The following is a 16476-nucleotide window of genomic DNA, read 5'->3' on the forward strand; positions in this document are numbered from 1 at the left end:
TTTGACACACAGAAAATAAAACACCAAGAGAAAGAACATTACCAAAAGTCATCAATCACAAGGGGAGCAAAAAAAAAAAAAAAAAAAAAAAAATCACAAGGGGAGCAAGAGAAGAAGAAACAGAGGACTACAAAAACACCCAGAAAACAATTAACAAAATGGTACTAAGTACATATCTATCAATAATTGCAATAGCCAATAGCAACTCAAGTGTCCATAACAGATGAATGGGTAAAGATGTGGTACATATACACACAATAGAGTATTTCTCAGCCATAAAAAAGAATGAGGTTTTACCATTTGTGATAACATGGGTGGACCTAGAAAGCAACAGACTAAGTGCCAGACAGAGAAAGACAAATACCACACAATTCTACTTATACATGAAATCTAAAAAACAAAACAAACACACAAACAGACACACAGATATAGAACAAAATGATGGTTGCCAGAGGGGAAGGGATGGGAGATGGGCAAGATAAGTGAAGAGAATGGGAGATTCAGTTAAGAACACTTAACTGGAGATTCAGGCTTCCAGTTTTGTAGAGTAAGTCTACAAGGATGAAAGGTACAGATAGGGAATATAGTCAGTGGTATTGTAATGGCATTGTAAGGTGACAGATGGAAAATACACTTGTGATAAGCAAAACATAACATTGTCAATTCACTATACCACACACCTGAAATTAATCTAACAGTGTATGTCAACTATACTTCAATAAAAAAAGAAAAAAATCTTTCTACAGAAATGTTTGGTTTTGTTTTACAGTTTTTAGATAGTATTAGCAAATGAACATGCATTTAAACCCTTTAATAGAAACTCTGAAAACGAGGCTTTTTATCCATAAGAGATACTCTCATCCTTCAAAAGATCAATTGAAGCATTTTATATTTTTTTAGCTTTTTTTCTTTTTAATTTATTTATTTGAGAGAGAGAGAGCATGGGTGAAGAGCATGAGCAGGAGGAGAGGCAGAGGGAGAAAGAGAAGCAGACTCCCCATTGAGCATGGAGCTTGACATGGGATTCAATTTCAGGACCTCAAGATCAAGACCTGAGCTGAAGGCAGATGCTTAACTGATTGAGCCACCCAGGCACCCCAAGCATTTTTATATTTAAATCAGTAATTCCTAATTAAATTAATGTAATTCTTTTCTAAATAGACCTTTGCCTATCTAATATTTACATGTAAATGGACTTCACAGTTGAGGTATAGAAAAACAACTGGAAATATTTCTCTCAGGATCAGTTTCAAAGGCTAACTTCTGATTAGCTTAAGACTGAAAAGACTCTTACAATGTAAGAAAAAGCAAACCATCCTTAGGAAAAAAATTCAGAATAAAATAATCATTTTAATTCATCATACTGTTGTTTTTTAGGTAGGAATGTCCTTAAAAATATGCATTTTTAGAACTGTAATACTTAAAAAAACCACAAATCTTTAATTCAAACAGAATAATTATTTCAGAGCTCTCAATCAGTATCCAGGAAAAAGTGTATTGTCTCACATTATTCCATTCCCATTGCCAAAGGCTTGGTCTTTAGGTTCCTGAACAGGCTGGATGTTAACATACAGATCCCTAATCTCCTTTCTGATGCATCTTACAGCTGCCGCTGCCATATCTTTTGCTACCTATTTTGACAAGACAGAAAAATAAGAATAAAATAAGTTAATAATTATTTTGAAAAAAAAAAATAATAATTATTTTGACAATTGTTTTCAAGCCTTCAAAGAAACATAATTAGTAACTTTTACATGCATTATATAAAAACTAGATTTTCAAGAGTAAAGAGCATAAATGTTTACAAAAAAAATTTTTAATGAAAATATTAAAAATTTAAGTGCTTTAGGAGTACCTAGCTGGCTCAGTTGGTAGAGCATGCAACTCTTTTTTTTTCTTTTTAAGATTTTATTTATTTACTTGAGAGAGAAAGAACAGATGGAGAAGGAGAAGCAGATTTCCCTCTGAGCAGAGAACCTGATGCTACAGGGCTTAATCCCAAGATGCTGAGATCAAGACCTGAGCCAAAGGCAGATGTTTAACCAATTGAGTCACCCAGGCATCCCATGGAGTGGAGCATGCAACTCTTGATCTCGGGGTTTTAAGTTCTAGCTCCATATTGAGCACAGAGCAAACTTAAAAATAAGATCTTAAAAAAATTAAGTGCTTTTAATAATTTCAAAATTTTGATGACATAATACCAAGACCCACATAAACTTCTAGACAACTTACTTTAAATGGTAAAACACCAGCAACAAAAGCTCTTCCATATATCTTAGTCACAGAACCACGGTCAGTTAAATTGATTGGGTTCAACTGTTTAACTGGTGACATTCGGACAATCACTTCACCACCCCCTTTTGGGTAGTAGCCTCTATAAAAAGTATGACAAATACTCACATAAACTGATTGTAACAAAAATAAAGCTAAACATTTACAATAAAATAACCTGTGAATGATATCCAAACATATAATTCACGTTCCAAATTTCTAAGTAATAGTGTCCAATATAGTAATCACAAACTACATGTGACTATTTAAATTTAAATTTAATTTAAAACTCAGCTCCCCAGTCACACTGGCCACATTTCAAATGCTCAGTAGTCATGTGTGGCTAGTGACTACTATATTGGACAGACAGAGAGCATTTCCCTCAATGCAGAAAGTTCTTTTTGACAGTGCTGTTTTTGAATTTAAGCTCCTTGATAGCAGAACTTTGTCTATTTTGTTCCTGCTATTGCAGTGCCCTAAAACAATGTCTGGTAAGTAGGAGGTACTCAGTAAATATATGATGAATATTTAAGTAACTGGACACTAACAAAAAATTTTTTTTCTAACAAAATTTTAACTCCAATATTGTCATTTGTTTTATGGAAGATGCTGGGAACATAAAGATGAGAGTAACAGTGCTCCTATCCACAAGGAGCTCCCTATCCAATCAAGAGATGGCTCTATAAGTAACCTACTAGAAGACATCAGACTGTAAAAAGACTACAAGAGAGATGCAAATATGAATTTCAATTGAGATATACCCATGGACAATTCACACAAGAAATTATAAGTCACAAAAAAAATTTTTTTAATTAAAAAATAAATTTAAAATTTAATTAAAAAATAAAATAAAAATTAAAAATCTTTCTTAAAAAAAATTAAAAAATAAAATTACTAGTTACATTTTGAAAAAAATATAGGATTTCCAGTTTTTAAGAAAGCAGGGGAGGAAAAACATAAAGAAATGAAAGCCCAGAGGCACAAAGTACAGTTAAAGAGCAAGTAAACACGTTAGAATGCATGGGGGCAAGGGCAGGGACTGATGCTAGAAAGGTAAACTGGAACAGGATTGCAGCACACTTAAATGCCACACCAAGAAATCTGGCCTTGTTATCATGTGACAGAAGGGAAGGCTTGAAGAGAAATCATCTGAATGTCCAATGTGTTTCTTAGGAAAATAATTCTGCATGCACTGTAGAGGAGAATCCCTTTTATGACACTGTAGTGCCTAGTCCAGTTGTTTGCACAGAGAAAGTACTCCATCTGTGCTGAGCATGGATAACACTCGATATGAAGGTCCCCTCAGTGTAGCAATTCCCTTAAAAATATTTCTCCCTAAAAACAAGCAAATAGCATATCTATCTGCTTTTAAGATCCCATGCCCCTGCCACTTACTGTTTTTAAGCACAAAGCATAATTATTTCCTATAAATTGTATTTCCTACAATTATTTTCTAATTATTACAAGAAGTAGTAGGTTCCAGAATAATTCTCTAAGGTCTAATTCCCCACTATTTTAAGTACAAATAGTGGGCCAAAGGGTTAACAAATAAGTAACTTACCTCATCTTAATGTCACAATTAAATTGGAAACCAAATTTTTCCACAATTGGCTTGAAAACCTGAAACATCAGTTTATTGTTACTTTAACCATAAATATTCAGTGATTCAACAAGCATATTTATTAAACAAAAGTGCTCTGCACTGAGCTAGTACGTAAAAATGTGTAGGCTAGTTCTGTTTTTCAAATAAAATAACTGATATGTAAACTAAAAGTTTAACATTTAATTAATCAGGGCTGTCTAATAAAAAAAAATGTCAGAACTCAGGATACTTGATCTTAGTGGTTATTTTACTCCACACAATAATATATCCTAACCTTTCAGTAATATAACGCATAAGAAATTAGAGGATATTAGTGAACAGCATTCCATTCTGCCTTCTCAATTTTTTAAAGTTTTATTTACTTATTTGAGAGAGAGAAAAAGAGAGAGAGAGAGAGAGAGAGAGAGAGAACATCAGTAGGGAAAGGACAGAAGGAGAGGGAGAGAGAGAATCCCAAGCAGGCTCCATGCACAGCATGGAGCCTAACATGGGGCTCAATCCCATGATCCTGAAATCATGATCTGAGCCAAAATCAAGATTTAGACTTTCAACTAACTGAGCCAACTAGGCATCTCTGCCTTCTCAATTCTTTTATACATTGAACTCTCACTGCACATACAATGTTTACCCTCATTTTTTCCATCTAATGTTATAAACAGAAGCATTTTTCCTGACATCCTAAAAGTCTTTCTAAACTATATTTAAATAACTGCATGACATTCTAGCATAATAACTTATTCAACCATTCTCTAAGTTTTCATTTTTATGTAATTATATATTATGTAATGATTACTATATAAATGCTCTGCTCAAATACCTTTAACATTTATCTTTTGCTGCAGTCTGTAATATTTAATTAGGTTCATTTCCTGAAACTAAGTTTCATTACAAATCCTATCAAAGTAGATTTTAAAAGACTGTACCATCCAGGGGCGCCTGGGTGGCTCAGTTGTTTGAGCATCCAACTCTTGATTTTGGATCAGGTCACGTTCTCAAGGTTGTGAGATCAAGCCATCTGTTAAGCTCCATGCTGGGTGTGAGGTGTGAACATGCTTAAGATTCTCTCTCCCTCTCCTTCTGCCCCTCCCCACCCCCACCAAGCTCTCCCTCTAAAAAAAATTTTTTTTAAAGATTATACTATGTATTAAAATGGTAAAAAATTAAATATCAAGTGCTGGAGAGATGCAGAATAGCTAAAACTATATACAGTGCTAGTGAAAATGCAAAACAATGCAGCCACATTGGATACCAAAACAATCTGGCAGTATGCCATAATGTTAGATATATACTTACTATTACCAGCAATCCCTCTCCTTGAACTTATCCAAAAGAAATGAAAACTTATGTTCACGTAAAAAACCTGTAAATAAATGTTAATAGTGACATTTCCATATTGCCAAAAACTGGAAACAGCCCAAATGTCCTTCAAACAGATGAATGGCTTAACACACTGGGACATCCATATAATAGAATACTACTTAGCTTTTATTGCTAAAACAAGTCACAAAGATGAATCTCAAACATATTATGGTAAGTGGAAAAAAAAAAGACACAGAAAGCTGCATACAATATTATTCCTTTATGTGGCATTCAGAGAAAAAAGGCAAGAACTATTATACAAGACAGAGCAGTAGTTGCCGAGGGCCAGGGCATGGGACTGACTACACAGAGTACAAGGGGAATTTTTTTACAGTAATTCTGTATCTTGATGGTGGTGGCTGGCTTGCAACTATGTGTCAAAAATCATGGGACTGTACACTAAAAAGATGAATTTTGCTATAATTAAACCATAAAAAACTTGGGAGGAAAAAAAAAGACACCATTTTTCTCTCCTACTAACTGTATAAGCACACTTAATCATTTTCAAAATTTACAGTCAAAATATGGTACTTAAATTTTTTAAATTTTATCTCTGTTGAGAAAAGAACACTTGGGTAGCCCCAGTGGCGCAGCGGTTTAGCGCCGCCTACAGCCCCAGGGCGTGATCCTGGAGACCTGGGATCGAGTCCCACATCGGGCTCCCTGCATGGAGCCTGCTTCTCCCTCTGCCTGTGTCTTTGCCTCTCCCTCTCTCTCTGTGTTGCTCATGAATAAATAAATAAAATCTTTAAAAAAAAAAAAAAGAACACTTAACATGAGCTCTACCTTTTTAACAAAATTTTAAGTGCATAATATACTGTTGACTATATGTAAATGTTGTACAGACCTCTACAGCTTACTCATCTTGCCTAACTGAAATTTTATGCCTGTTGATTAATAACTCTTTATTCTCCCTTCCCTCTACCCCATCCTACTCTTTGAGTCTATGGATTTGATTACTTTAAATATCTCATAAAAGTGGAATTACACTAGTACTTGTCTTCATGTGACTGGTTATTTCACTTAGCATAATGTCCTCAAGGTTCATTCATATTGTCAAATATTCTAGAATGTCTTTTTTTTAAGTATGTATTTATGTATGTATGTATGATGTATGTATGTATTTATTTATGACATAGGCAGAGGGAGAAGCAGGACCCCAGGATCACGACCTGAGTCTAACGCAGACGCTTAATCAGAGACACTCTGGCACCCTACAATGTCTTTTTTAAGGCTGAATAGTATTCCACTGTATGTATATGCTCCATTTTCTTTATCCATTCATCAACAGACATTTAGATTGTTTTCCCACCTTGATTATTATGAATAGTACTGCAATGAACATGGGAATGCTAATATCTCTTCAAGACCCTGATTTCAATCCTTTTGGGTAAATACTCAAAAGAGGATTTCTGGATTATATGGTAGTTTTATTTTTAATTTTTTGAGGAATCTTCAGTCTTCCTTAGTGGCTGCACCATTTTGCATTTCTACTAACAGTATACAAGGGTTCCAATTTCTTAACATCCTCACCAACTCTTATCAAACACAGTGTTTAATTCTCTAATTTTTTCTTCCAAGTCATAATTCTGATATTTATAAATTACTGATTTATGGAAGTAATATAATTTCTGTAACAATTATACTTGAGGTTTTAAAATAATTCACTATAAACACTGTTCAAAATATAACACAAAATCTAAAAGTAAACACAATCCCTTACCCTCTCCCACAACAGAACTAGACACCAAAAAGAAATAAACAGGTATGTACACAAACAACTCAGGGTATATTAAATAAAGAATGGAGATTCAGAAGAATATATGAGGTCATCTTAGTTCATCAACAACAACAAAAGCCCTTACCATGGCTGTGTAATCAATTTGTGGTGCCATTTCAGCATTCGTTCCACCTTTTAAACGTAGTTCTGATGGAGAAGCAGCAAAGAGAACACAGGGCATTGAGACCTGCATCAAGAGGCACACACTCCTAAGGAGAAGGCAAAACAGGGTTAGCTGCATTTTCTTTTTAAAGTCTCAAGAACATGGTATTACTACACATCACCATCAGCTGAGGCATAGACAACTGGGAAAACAGGTATATATCCTAAAGTTTATATAACAGGTATATAAGTCTAAAGTTTAAAAACACCCCATTAAAAAGGGGGGCCACACCTGACTAGCTCTGTTAGTAGAGCATGCAACTCTTGATCTGGGGGTCATGAGGTTGAGCCCCACACTGGAAGAAGTGCTTACTTTAAGAAAAAAAAAAAACCCACCCCACCTAATTAAGAAAATCCAGAAACTTAAAGACAGAATTTCCATAATAGAAGGAACTAGCCTTAAATGATCAGCAAATCTAAGTTTGAATTCAATACATTAGTTCTGTGATCTTTAACTTACAAAGAAGTAAAAAAAAAGAATTTTTTAAAAATAAAATTATTCTTAAGTTTTTATAAAAGGATTTCTGAGAGTGCAATTTATGAAAATGTATTTAATACTGTCAAAGTCTAAAAATATAGCATAGGAAATAGAATCAATTAAACTGTATTAACTTTTTGTACAATAACAGATAGTTATACACACAGAAGTCAAAGTCTAGAAATACTTAAATAATTACATCTGAATCTTTACCAGGCACAGGCATTGTTCAAGGCATTGTATCAAGTTAAGATACAGTGCTTACTATCATGGAGTTTATGATCTGATAAAATAGTATTTTACAAAGACTGATAGCTGAATATTTTACTTGGAAATAATCTGTAACTTATCTCTGTTTGGTCATTAGAGTAAAATAATGTGAGAAACTATGAGAAATAATTCTAGAATATGAAGTATTTTATAAAATGAAACACTTGGTCAGATTTTCTAAGTAAGCTGTCGCATTCATATACAGATTGTAATACAGATTTGACATAGCCTATAATACCAAGACAGACCTTCACTTAACATTCTCATGGTAGCAATGTATATGTGTTGAAATAAACAGTCTATCACTGATAATGCATTTCATTAATTTACTAAACATTTACAGACTGCATAAAGTGTTAGGTAGTATAAGAGAAAACATACAATATAATCCCTGTTCTTAAGGAATCAAGCAAGTGAGGAGCAAGTGAAAAAACTCGGAAATGTTCAGTTTACAGTAAACCATAAAGTAAAAACTACTAAACTTCTCAGTGTTTATTTCCTCTGAGGAACCCAACATTTAAAGTGTTCTCCCACTGCCCCAAATAAAATCAGACTGTAAGAACAGTAAAAAAGACCTTAGGGGCACCTGGATGGTTCAACTGGTTAAGCATCTACCTTTGGCTCAGATCATGATCCCAGGGTCCTGGGATGGAGCCCTGAGTTGGGCTCCCTGCTCACTGGGGAGCCTGCCTCTCCCTCTCCCCCTGCCCCTCCCCACTGCTCACTTGTGTGCTCTCTCTGAATCTCTCATAAATTAAATAAATAAACAAACAAACAAACTTTAAAAAAAAAAAAAAAGAAAAGAGGGGTGCTTGGGTGGCTCAGTCAGTCTGTCTTCAGCTCAGGTCATGATCCCAGGGTTCTGGGATCGAGCCCCATGTTGTGCTCTGTGCTCAGAGGGGAGCCTGCCTCTCCCTCCCTCTGCCTGCCACTTCCCTGTTTGTGCTCTCTCTTTCTGTCAAATAAATTAAATCTTAAAAAAAAAAAAAAAAAGAAAATCTTAATTTTAGTAGAGTAAGAAATTGCAAAAACAAAGGTAGACATCTAAGAAAACACATGGTACTATAATCATAGTTAAGGATACAAATGTTAGAATGTGAATAAGTAAGGTATGTTCTCTTGCTGGGAAAAAGCTTGGCTTAGTCTCCTGAATAGAGCTGCATTCTTAATTTTAAATTCATTTCCCATACAGTCTAGTGGATTAGAAGCCATAAACCCTACATTCTAATCTAATTCTGTCCTTGACTCCATTATATTAGGCAAATCACTTGACCCAGGATGTTAGGTCTTTATTCTCTCATTCACAAAGTGGAGGAAGGATTGGAAATACATGGTTTCTATTTTCTCTCTTGCAACTTCAAAATTCTATTGTTTCAATTTTTAGATAGTTGGTTAATTATAACCTCCCCCCTTTTAGTACAGAAGAATACTCCAAATAATGTACTGACTACAAAGATACCTCAAAATTCTTTAATCCCCTCGAAAGTTCTCACTTGGCAAACCTCACTTTAGGCCTAGTAGCAAGCCCCTTTTCAGAGGTCTACTCACAGCATCACTCAAGTCTCAATTACCACTAAACATTACCTTTAAAAAAAAAAAAAAAAGATTTTATTTATTTGAGAGAGAGAGCAAGAGAGCAAGAGCAGGGGGGAGGGGCAGAGGGAGAAGGTGAATCAGACTCCCTGCTGAGCAGGCTGGATCCCAGGACCCCAGGACCATGACCTGAGGGAACGGCAGACACTTAACCAACTGAGACATCCAGCACCCCACTCAACATTTTCATAAACTAAAATAATCAAAATCTATTTAAAAAGTTTCTGAAACAAACTGGCACCAGATTTACATTACTAGGTTATTTTATCAAATTTCCTAGTAAATGGATAAGATTTTGGTAAAAACAATATGGTTTACAATAGCAATCAGCCAAATAACCCAGAAAACACAAAAAGTACTCACATGTGTTATCAACAAAAGGAAGAATTCTTGGAAAAGGATAAAGTTTCAATTTAATTGTTAAATATCCATTTTCCAAAGGGAGGAAAAGCCCCAAGATCATATCTAACCATTTCTAAACAGGATAGCATAATCATCTATTAAAAGACAACAAAATACCTAGACTAAAAGTAGAATATGGCCCACAATCAGCTGCAAGCTAAGAATTAAATATGCTACATACAATGCAAAAACTACCTACTCTTACTAGAGTGTAGATTTCATCATTTCCAATACTGTTTTCATATAATAAAAAGAAACAAATGCACTGTACTATACACAAAATTCTAGATAGCTATAATTGATAAGCAATTAGATCCCCAAAACTACATAATCTCTATCCCAGAAAGATTAGTGTTTCATTTCCATTTTAAAAGTGAGGAAACTAAAGCCCAAAGAGGTTAAGCAACTTGTCTAGTAATGACAGTACCAGTACCCGAACCCTTAGTCTAAAGCCCATACTTACATGGAACATAAGTGATACATACCCTGCTGTCTTGGTATCTGCTGTGTGGATTCCACCTTTAATCTTCTCTGGTGTAAATATTATTTCCGTTGAGCCGATTTCTGCCCCCTCCAGTTGCCCATCACACAAATCTCGAATCATTTCCAGTCCAGATAAATGTTGAGGCCTTCAGGTCATAATACTGCATCAAAACGTGTGCATTCAGACTGCCTATATCCCCATTACTTTATGACCCATTTATAAAACTGCAATGGCAAGAAAAGAGCAAGGTCCAACCACAACAAGTGCTATATCTTCAGTATCAGAGCTTCTTTTGGGTTTTTATGTACCTTGACTACCTGCTTAGAGGTACTACTTTGAGGGTTCTTTCCAAACCACTTACTTTAGCTAAAAACACCTACAATGATGCATTGTTGCAAATGAGAAGTATGCAAAGAGGAAAACTGAAAAAACTATCCCAATGCTACCAATCTCACTTACATGTCATTGAATGATGTATAGTACCTGTTATGGGCTGATTGCATTCCTCTAAAATTCTTATGTTGAAGCCCTAACCCCTAGTACCTCAGAATGTGACTGTATTTAGAGTTAGGGCTTTTAAAGAGGTGATTAAGTTAAAAAGAGACAGGGGACAGCTGGCTGCCTCTACCAGTAGAACTTGGGACTCATGATCTTGGGGTTGTAAATTCAATCCCCATGGTGGGTATAGATTCCTTAAAAATAGAATATTAAAAAAAAAAAAAGAGAGAGAGAGAGAGGCAGTTAGAGTAAGCCCTAATCCATTCTCTGTGGTGTCTTTACAAAAAGCGGAAATTCGGACATACAGAGACATCAGGGGTACACATGCACAGAAGGATGACCATGTGAAGTGGCAGCAAGAGAGAGGCCATCTCCAAGCCAAGGAGAAACCCGGAAAGAATTTTCCCGAATGGCACTAAGAGGAAACCAACCCTGCTAGCACCTTGATCTTGGACCTGCAGGCTTCAGAACAATGAGAAAATAAATTTGTTGCTTAGGCCACCCAGTCTATGGCATTTTGTTATGGCAGCTCTGGCAAACTACTGAAGTACCTAAAACAGCCTTAATGAACTGGATTTTCCTATTGGTGAAACTGCTGCAAAAAACTGCTGTGACTAAGGTAATTAATGTTCACAAACATCAATAATTGCCTTTTAATGACTCAAAAATGGGATGTGGATAAAATAAAAGATGAAGAGATTGCTGATCTATTACAATGTCCAAAGGAATCAGTTTGGCTTCAACCTGGGTCCCCTGATAACAGGCACAGATACCTGGACCTTAGCCAGTGACACACCTAGCTTCCCAGACAGAAGAAACAAGGTCAAGTGTCAACGTCTTTACCCGTCCACAACTGGTAATTCTGATTGTACTCCTAACATCTTAGAGGTCTGAATGAAAGCTAGAATAACACCTCTCAGGATCCCTTCTTTTTTTTTTTTTTTTTTTTTTTTTTTTTCAGGATCCCTCTTGAGCTATGATTCTAAAAGGCGCAGCGGCAGAGAATACACTGGTTAAAAAAGCGGCGTTTTGCCCGGATCCATCTCACTCGCTGCCGCAACCTCTCCAGGTACTTGGAATGCCCAATGACGTGAGAAAACATTTTAGGTAACAGCTCCTCAGGAAGCTAGAGAACTCTAAGAAACTCTAGAAAAAACGTGGGTCTTGGCAGCACAGGTAGCTCAGCGGTTTAGCGCCGCCTTTGGCCCAAGGCGTGATCCTGGAGACGCAGGATCGAGTCCCACGTCGGGCTCCCTGCATGGAGCCTGCTTCTCCCTCTGCCTGTGTCTCTGCCTCTCTCTGTGTGTCTCTCATGAATAAATAAATGAAATCTTAAAAAAAAAAAAAAAAAACACGTAGGTCTGTTTTCTCAACTTGCCCCTCGAGGCCTTCAAGGCCGCACAGCCCCGACTACCTCTAACGGCCAGGGCAGGAGCTTGGTCCCCCGGGGCCCTGGGCCCGGCTTCAGATCCCTCAACCTTGGGGCCGAGATCCTGCAAGCATCACCACCCCGGCTCTCAATGCCGCCGCCACACAGCGCGACCCCAACCGCAGGCCCCAAGCACGCAGCCGGTCCCCGCCTTCAGTGAGCCCCACCCCCGTCCCCCACCCCCAGCGCCCCGATTCACCTCAGGCCCGGCGTGCTGCGGCCGGCTCGGATCTTCTGCACCCTCAAGGGGAGGCCCAGGAGGCAGCTCAGGGCTGTAGACACCCTCAGGATCTGGCCGCCCTGCCAAGGGTGCGGGTGCGAGAAGAGGGAGAAGACAGCGTCAGACAGGGACGCACGCCTCCCTAGCAGAGTCCTGCAGCGCCACCGGGGCACTCACTCACCCCTTCCATGATCCCGCCGTCCACCTCCACCCGCTGCCCCGCCATCGGGGGCGCCCTGGGGCCCGGCCCGCAGCGACAAGGCCTCGGCCGGAGTGGAAGGAAGAGACGCTCGCCGCGGCCCCACAGCTCCGACGCGTCCGTCCCCGCTGGGGGCCGCCGGATGCGGCGGAAACTCAGAGGCCGCGCCGGCGCCCGGAAAACCGGAAGCAGCGGAAACCAACCCGGACGCTCAGCGCTGGGAACCGGGATCGCCTGGGCCGGCGGCAGTGCGCGTGCGCGGGCGGACCCAGCTGTGCTTAAAGACGCGGTGCCCGGAAAATTGCGTCCAATCCGACGCTCGCGGGAGATGGGGGGAGGCCTGGGGAAGGGGGCTCGCCGGGGCACGTAAGGGAACGTGTCGCTGGAAAACATGCGGCGTGGAGAAACCCTACGTTCCAACTCTAAGTGGACTCTCCAGCTGTCTCGCAGGCTTCTGCAAACGTGTGTTTCTGTTTTCTCAAGGATCCTGCCGTGTCCAGAGCTGCAGGTGCAAGAAAGGTCTGGATCCTGCAATAAACCGACCACCATCTCTCTGGTCGGGCTTGCTTTCTCTGCAGGCTGCCCCTCCGTACCCGTGAGCCTCTCATTGCTCACAAGGGTGTGTGTGTGTATAGTAATAGTAGCAGTAGAACTAATAGTATTCTTTTTCTCTTGTGAAACACAATTTATTTGGGGATGGGTGGGAAAGGGCAGATCAGAATCAGTAATATAATGTTCTAAAAAGCCAAAAACCGGGACATCTGGGGGATTCAGCGGTTGAGCGTCTGCCTTTGGCCCAGGGCTGATCCTGGAGTCCCGGGATCGAGTCCCACGTCGGACTACTTGCATGGAGCCTACTTCTCCCTCTGCCTGTGTCTCTGCCTCTCTCTGTGTGTCTCTGTCTAATGGATGAATAAATAAAATCTTTTTTAAAAAATCAAAGTTATTTTACCTTGTCCAAAGTGAGGGCGAGTTCATGATAATGCGACCACCATCTTTCACCTAAGACCATGGCAGGCTTCTGGATTCTGCTTGCGGCTCAATTGCTACCATAATGGAGTATCGCATAACATGCAAGCCTCTAGGTAAGCAAAGAAGAGTAAGGCAGCTTCTACCATGAACTTACTGAAGGGGTATTTGAGACACTGAGAAGTAATCAATTACAATGTTATCCTGAATAGCAATACAAACAATATTTAACATATACTAATCTAAGTCGAAGGGCACAGAAATAGCATATGATAAACCACAACAGTAACAGACCATATCTATTGAGCATCTACTTGGGTGCCATGCACTGCATGCATTCACAACCCGTTGAAGTGCTTAACAATTTTTACCTCCATTTACAGCTGCATATGTTAAACAATTTGCTACAAATCCACACAGTTAACTAGAAGACCAGGACATGAACCTGGATGATCTGATGTAAATACCATTGTTTCCTAATCCTAAGTGGTTGTTTTACCACAACTAATACTAAGAGACTGTTCTACCACTTTTGTGACAAGATACATTCTGGGAACACATACTCTATATATTTAACCAAATCTGGGACATTGCAATATGAAGGATGAGCTGCGAGATTAATTAATCAAGAAAGTGGTCATATTTGCATTTTAGGATGTTGGCTTTGACAATATGTGGAGGGTAAATAGGGCTAAGAGCCTGAAGAGAAAAATGGAAATGGTGCAATAATCTATGCTAGAGATAACCAAAAAAAATTTTTTTTAAGATTTGAGAGTGTGTGTGCTTGCATGCACATGAGCAGGGGAAGTGAGAGAATCCCAAGCAGACTCCCTGCTGAGTGCGAACCCTGTTATGGGGTCTCAACTGATAGATCACTCAACCCTGAGATCATGACCCGAGCCAAATCAAGGGTCGGACGCTTAACAACGGAGACACCTCAGCACCCCAAAAGATAATAAGAATTTGAAGGAAGGAAGCGGCAGTGGGGATGGAATAGTAAAGCTCTACTTCTGTTTTATATCTTAGTCCTATTGTAGAAACTTAACCTTCTCAGGAAACTTGGCTTTCATTTCTAAATTTGCTATGAAATCCTGCCTCTGATCAGTTCACCTCATTCTAACTACTTCCAGTGGGAGGGGGAAGTGAGCAAAATGGTAAGACCATGGAGAGATTAGCTATGCAAGAGTAAATAATAAGCACTTATATAATGCTTTCATAGACATTTTCTGTGTTAATGTTCACCACAAAGCTGTGAGGTCGGGGTTATTGTATCCATTTAACCAATGAGGAGGAATTGAGACCTAGGGAATCAAAGTGACATGCTAAGGTGACATAATAAGTGGTAGAGTTGGGTTAGATGCTAGGTCTTTGCAATTACCTACAAAGAAAAGACATTTAGGCTGACAACAAATTCTTCAACAGAACAATGGAAGTAAAAACAATGGATTGGGATGCCTGGCTTGCTCAATGGGTAGAGCATGGGACTCTTGATCTCAGGGTCATGAGTTCAAGCCCCATGTTGGGCATAGAACTTACATTTAAAAAAAAAGGACAACAGGGGCACCTGGGTGGCTCAGTGGTTGAGTGTCTGTCTGCCTTTGGCTCAGGGCCTGATCCCAGGGTCCTGACTCCCTCCCCACAGGGAGCCTGCTTCTCCCTCTGCCTAAGTCTCTACCTCTTTCTGTGTGTCTCTCATGAATAAAGAAGTAAAATCTTTTTCTTTTTTAAAAAGGGGGGTCCTGAGTGGCTCATTGGTTGAGGATGTGCCTTCCACCTAGCTGGTGATTGCAGAGTTCCAGGATGGAGTCATGCATCCAGCTCCCTGTTTGGTGGGAAGCCTGCTTCTCCCTCTCCCTCTGCCTGCCACTCCCCCTGCTTGTGCTCTCCTCTCTCTGCCAAATAAATAAATAAAATCTTAGAAAAAAAAAAAGATTCAAAGATTCAGAATGCTGACAGAAAATAACCATCAATACAGAATTAGGTCCCCAGCAAAGTTATCTTTAAAAAATGAGAATGAAATAAAGATACACAGAAACTGAGTTTAAGATACTTTGTAGAGGGGCAGTCCAGTGGCTCAGTGGTTTAGAGCCACCTTCAGCCCAGGGTGTGATCCTGGATGAATAAATATAAAAAATCTTTTTTTTTTTTTAAAGATACTTTGTAGAGGATGTACTTCAGAAAGAAAAATTACCTCAGAGGGAAAGTCTAATATGTAAGAAGAAAAAAGAAACAAATAAATTGTTAACATGTCAGTTTATCTAAAATAACATTCTGTAAAATAACACTAGACAACAAAAGAGTGTAAGTAAAGAGGTGGATGACTAAAGTTAAAGAATTCTCAGGTGTCCTTTGGGCATAGGGTTAAAACATAAATTGATTTAAGACTTTAAAATAAGTATGCAAGTGGGGTGCCTGGGTGCCTCAGTCAATTAAGCATCTTGCCTTAGGTTCAAGTCATGATTTCAGGGTCCTGGGACTGGCTCCCTGCCTGCTTGGTGAGGAGTTTGCTTGTCCCTCTCCCTCTGTCCTTCTCCCATTCTCCCCCTCGTGCACTCCAGTGCTCTCTCTCTCAAATAAATAAATAAAATCTTAAAAAAAAAAAAAAGATAAGCATGCAAGCTAAAATCTCAAGAGTAACCAATAAAGTAACAATTGTGTATAACTTCTAAACCAGCTTAAAGGGAAAATGAACTAAGGGGAAAATATACTTCAATTTTTAAAAAAGTGGGATCCCTGGGTCGCACAGTGGTTTAGCGCCT

The 16476-nt window shown here is 38.8% G+C and overlaps 1 protein-coding gene across 6 annotated transcripts in view; it reads right to left on the bottom strand.

Moving 5' to 3' along the window:
* Window positions 1-16476, bottom strand: part of RTCA (RNA 3'-terminal phosphate cyclase) — a 54667-nt gene that overhangs the window by 28279 nt on the left and 9912 nt on the right. For 2 of the 6 annotated variants that reach the window (XR_007411417.1, XR_007411416.1), the window contains exons 1-7: window positions 12731-12920; window positions 12529-12629; window positions 10404-10547; window positions 7099-7222; window positions 3833-3891; window positions 2233-2374; window positions 1507-1631 (exon numbers count right to left, since the gene is read on the bottom strand). Coding sequence is in view for 2 of the 6 variants with exons in the window: in XM_049111625.1 (XP_048967582.1) it covers window positions 1507-1631; window positions 2233-2374; window positions 3833-3891; window positions 7099-7222; window positions 10404-10547; window positions 12529-12629; window positions 12731-12775 (740 nt within the window). In the remaining 4 variants the exon portion in view is untranslated. Of the gene's footprint in view, window positions 1-1506; window positions 1632-2232; window positions 2375-3832; window positions 3892-7098; window positions 7223-10403; window positions 10563-12528; window positions 12630-12730; window positions 12921-13700; window positions 13830-16476 lie in introns of those variants that run through there. The other 4 variants (XM_049111625.1, XM_025417502.3, XR_007411418.1 and 1 more) reach the window with 3 other exon arrangements.

The sequence above is a fragment of the Canis lupus genome, chromosome 6 (assembly GCF_003254725.2).
Source record: "Canis lupus dingo isolate Sandy chromosome 6, ASM325472v2, whole genome shotgun sequence".
In the NCBI taxonomy this organism is placed as follows: Eukaryota; Metazoa; Chordata; class Mammalia; order Carnivora; family Canidae; genus Canis; species Canis lupus.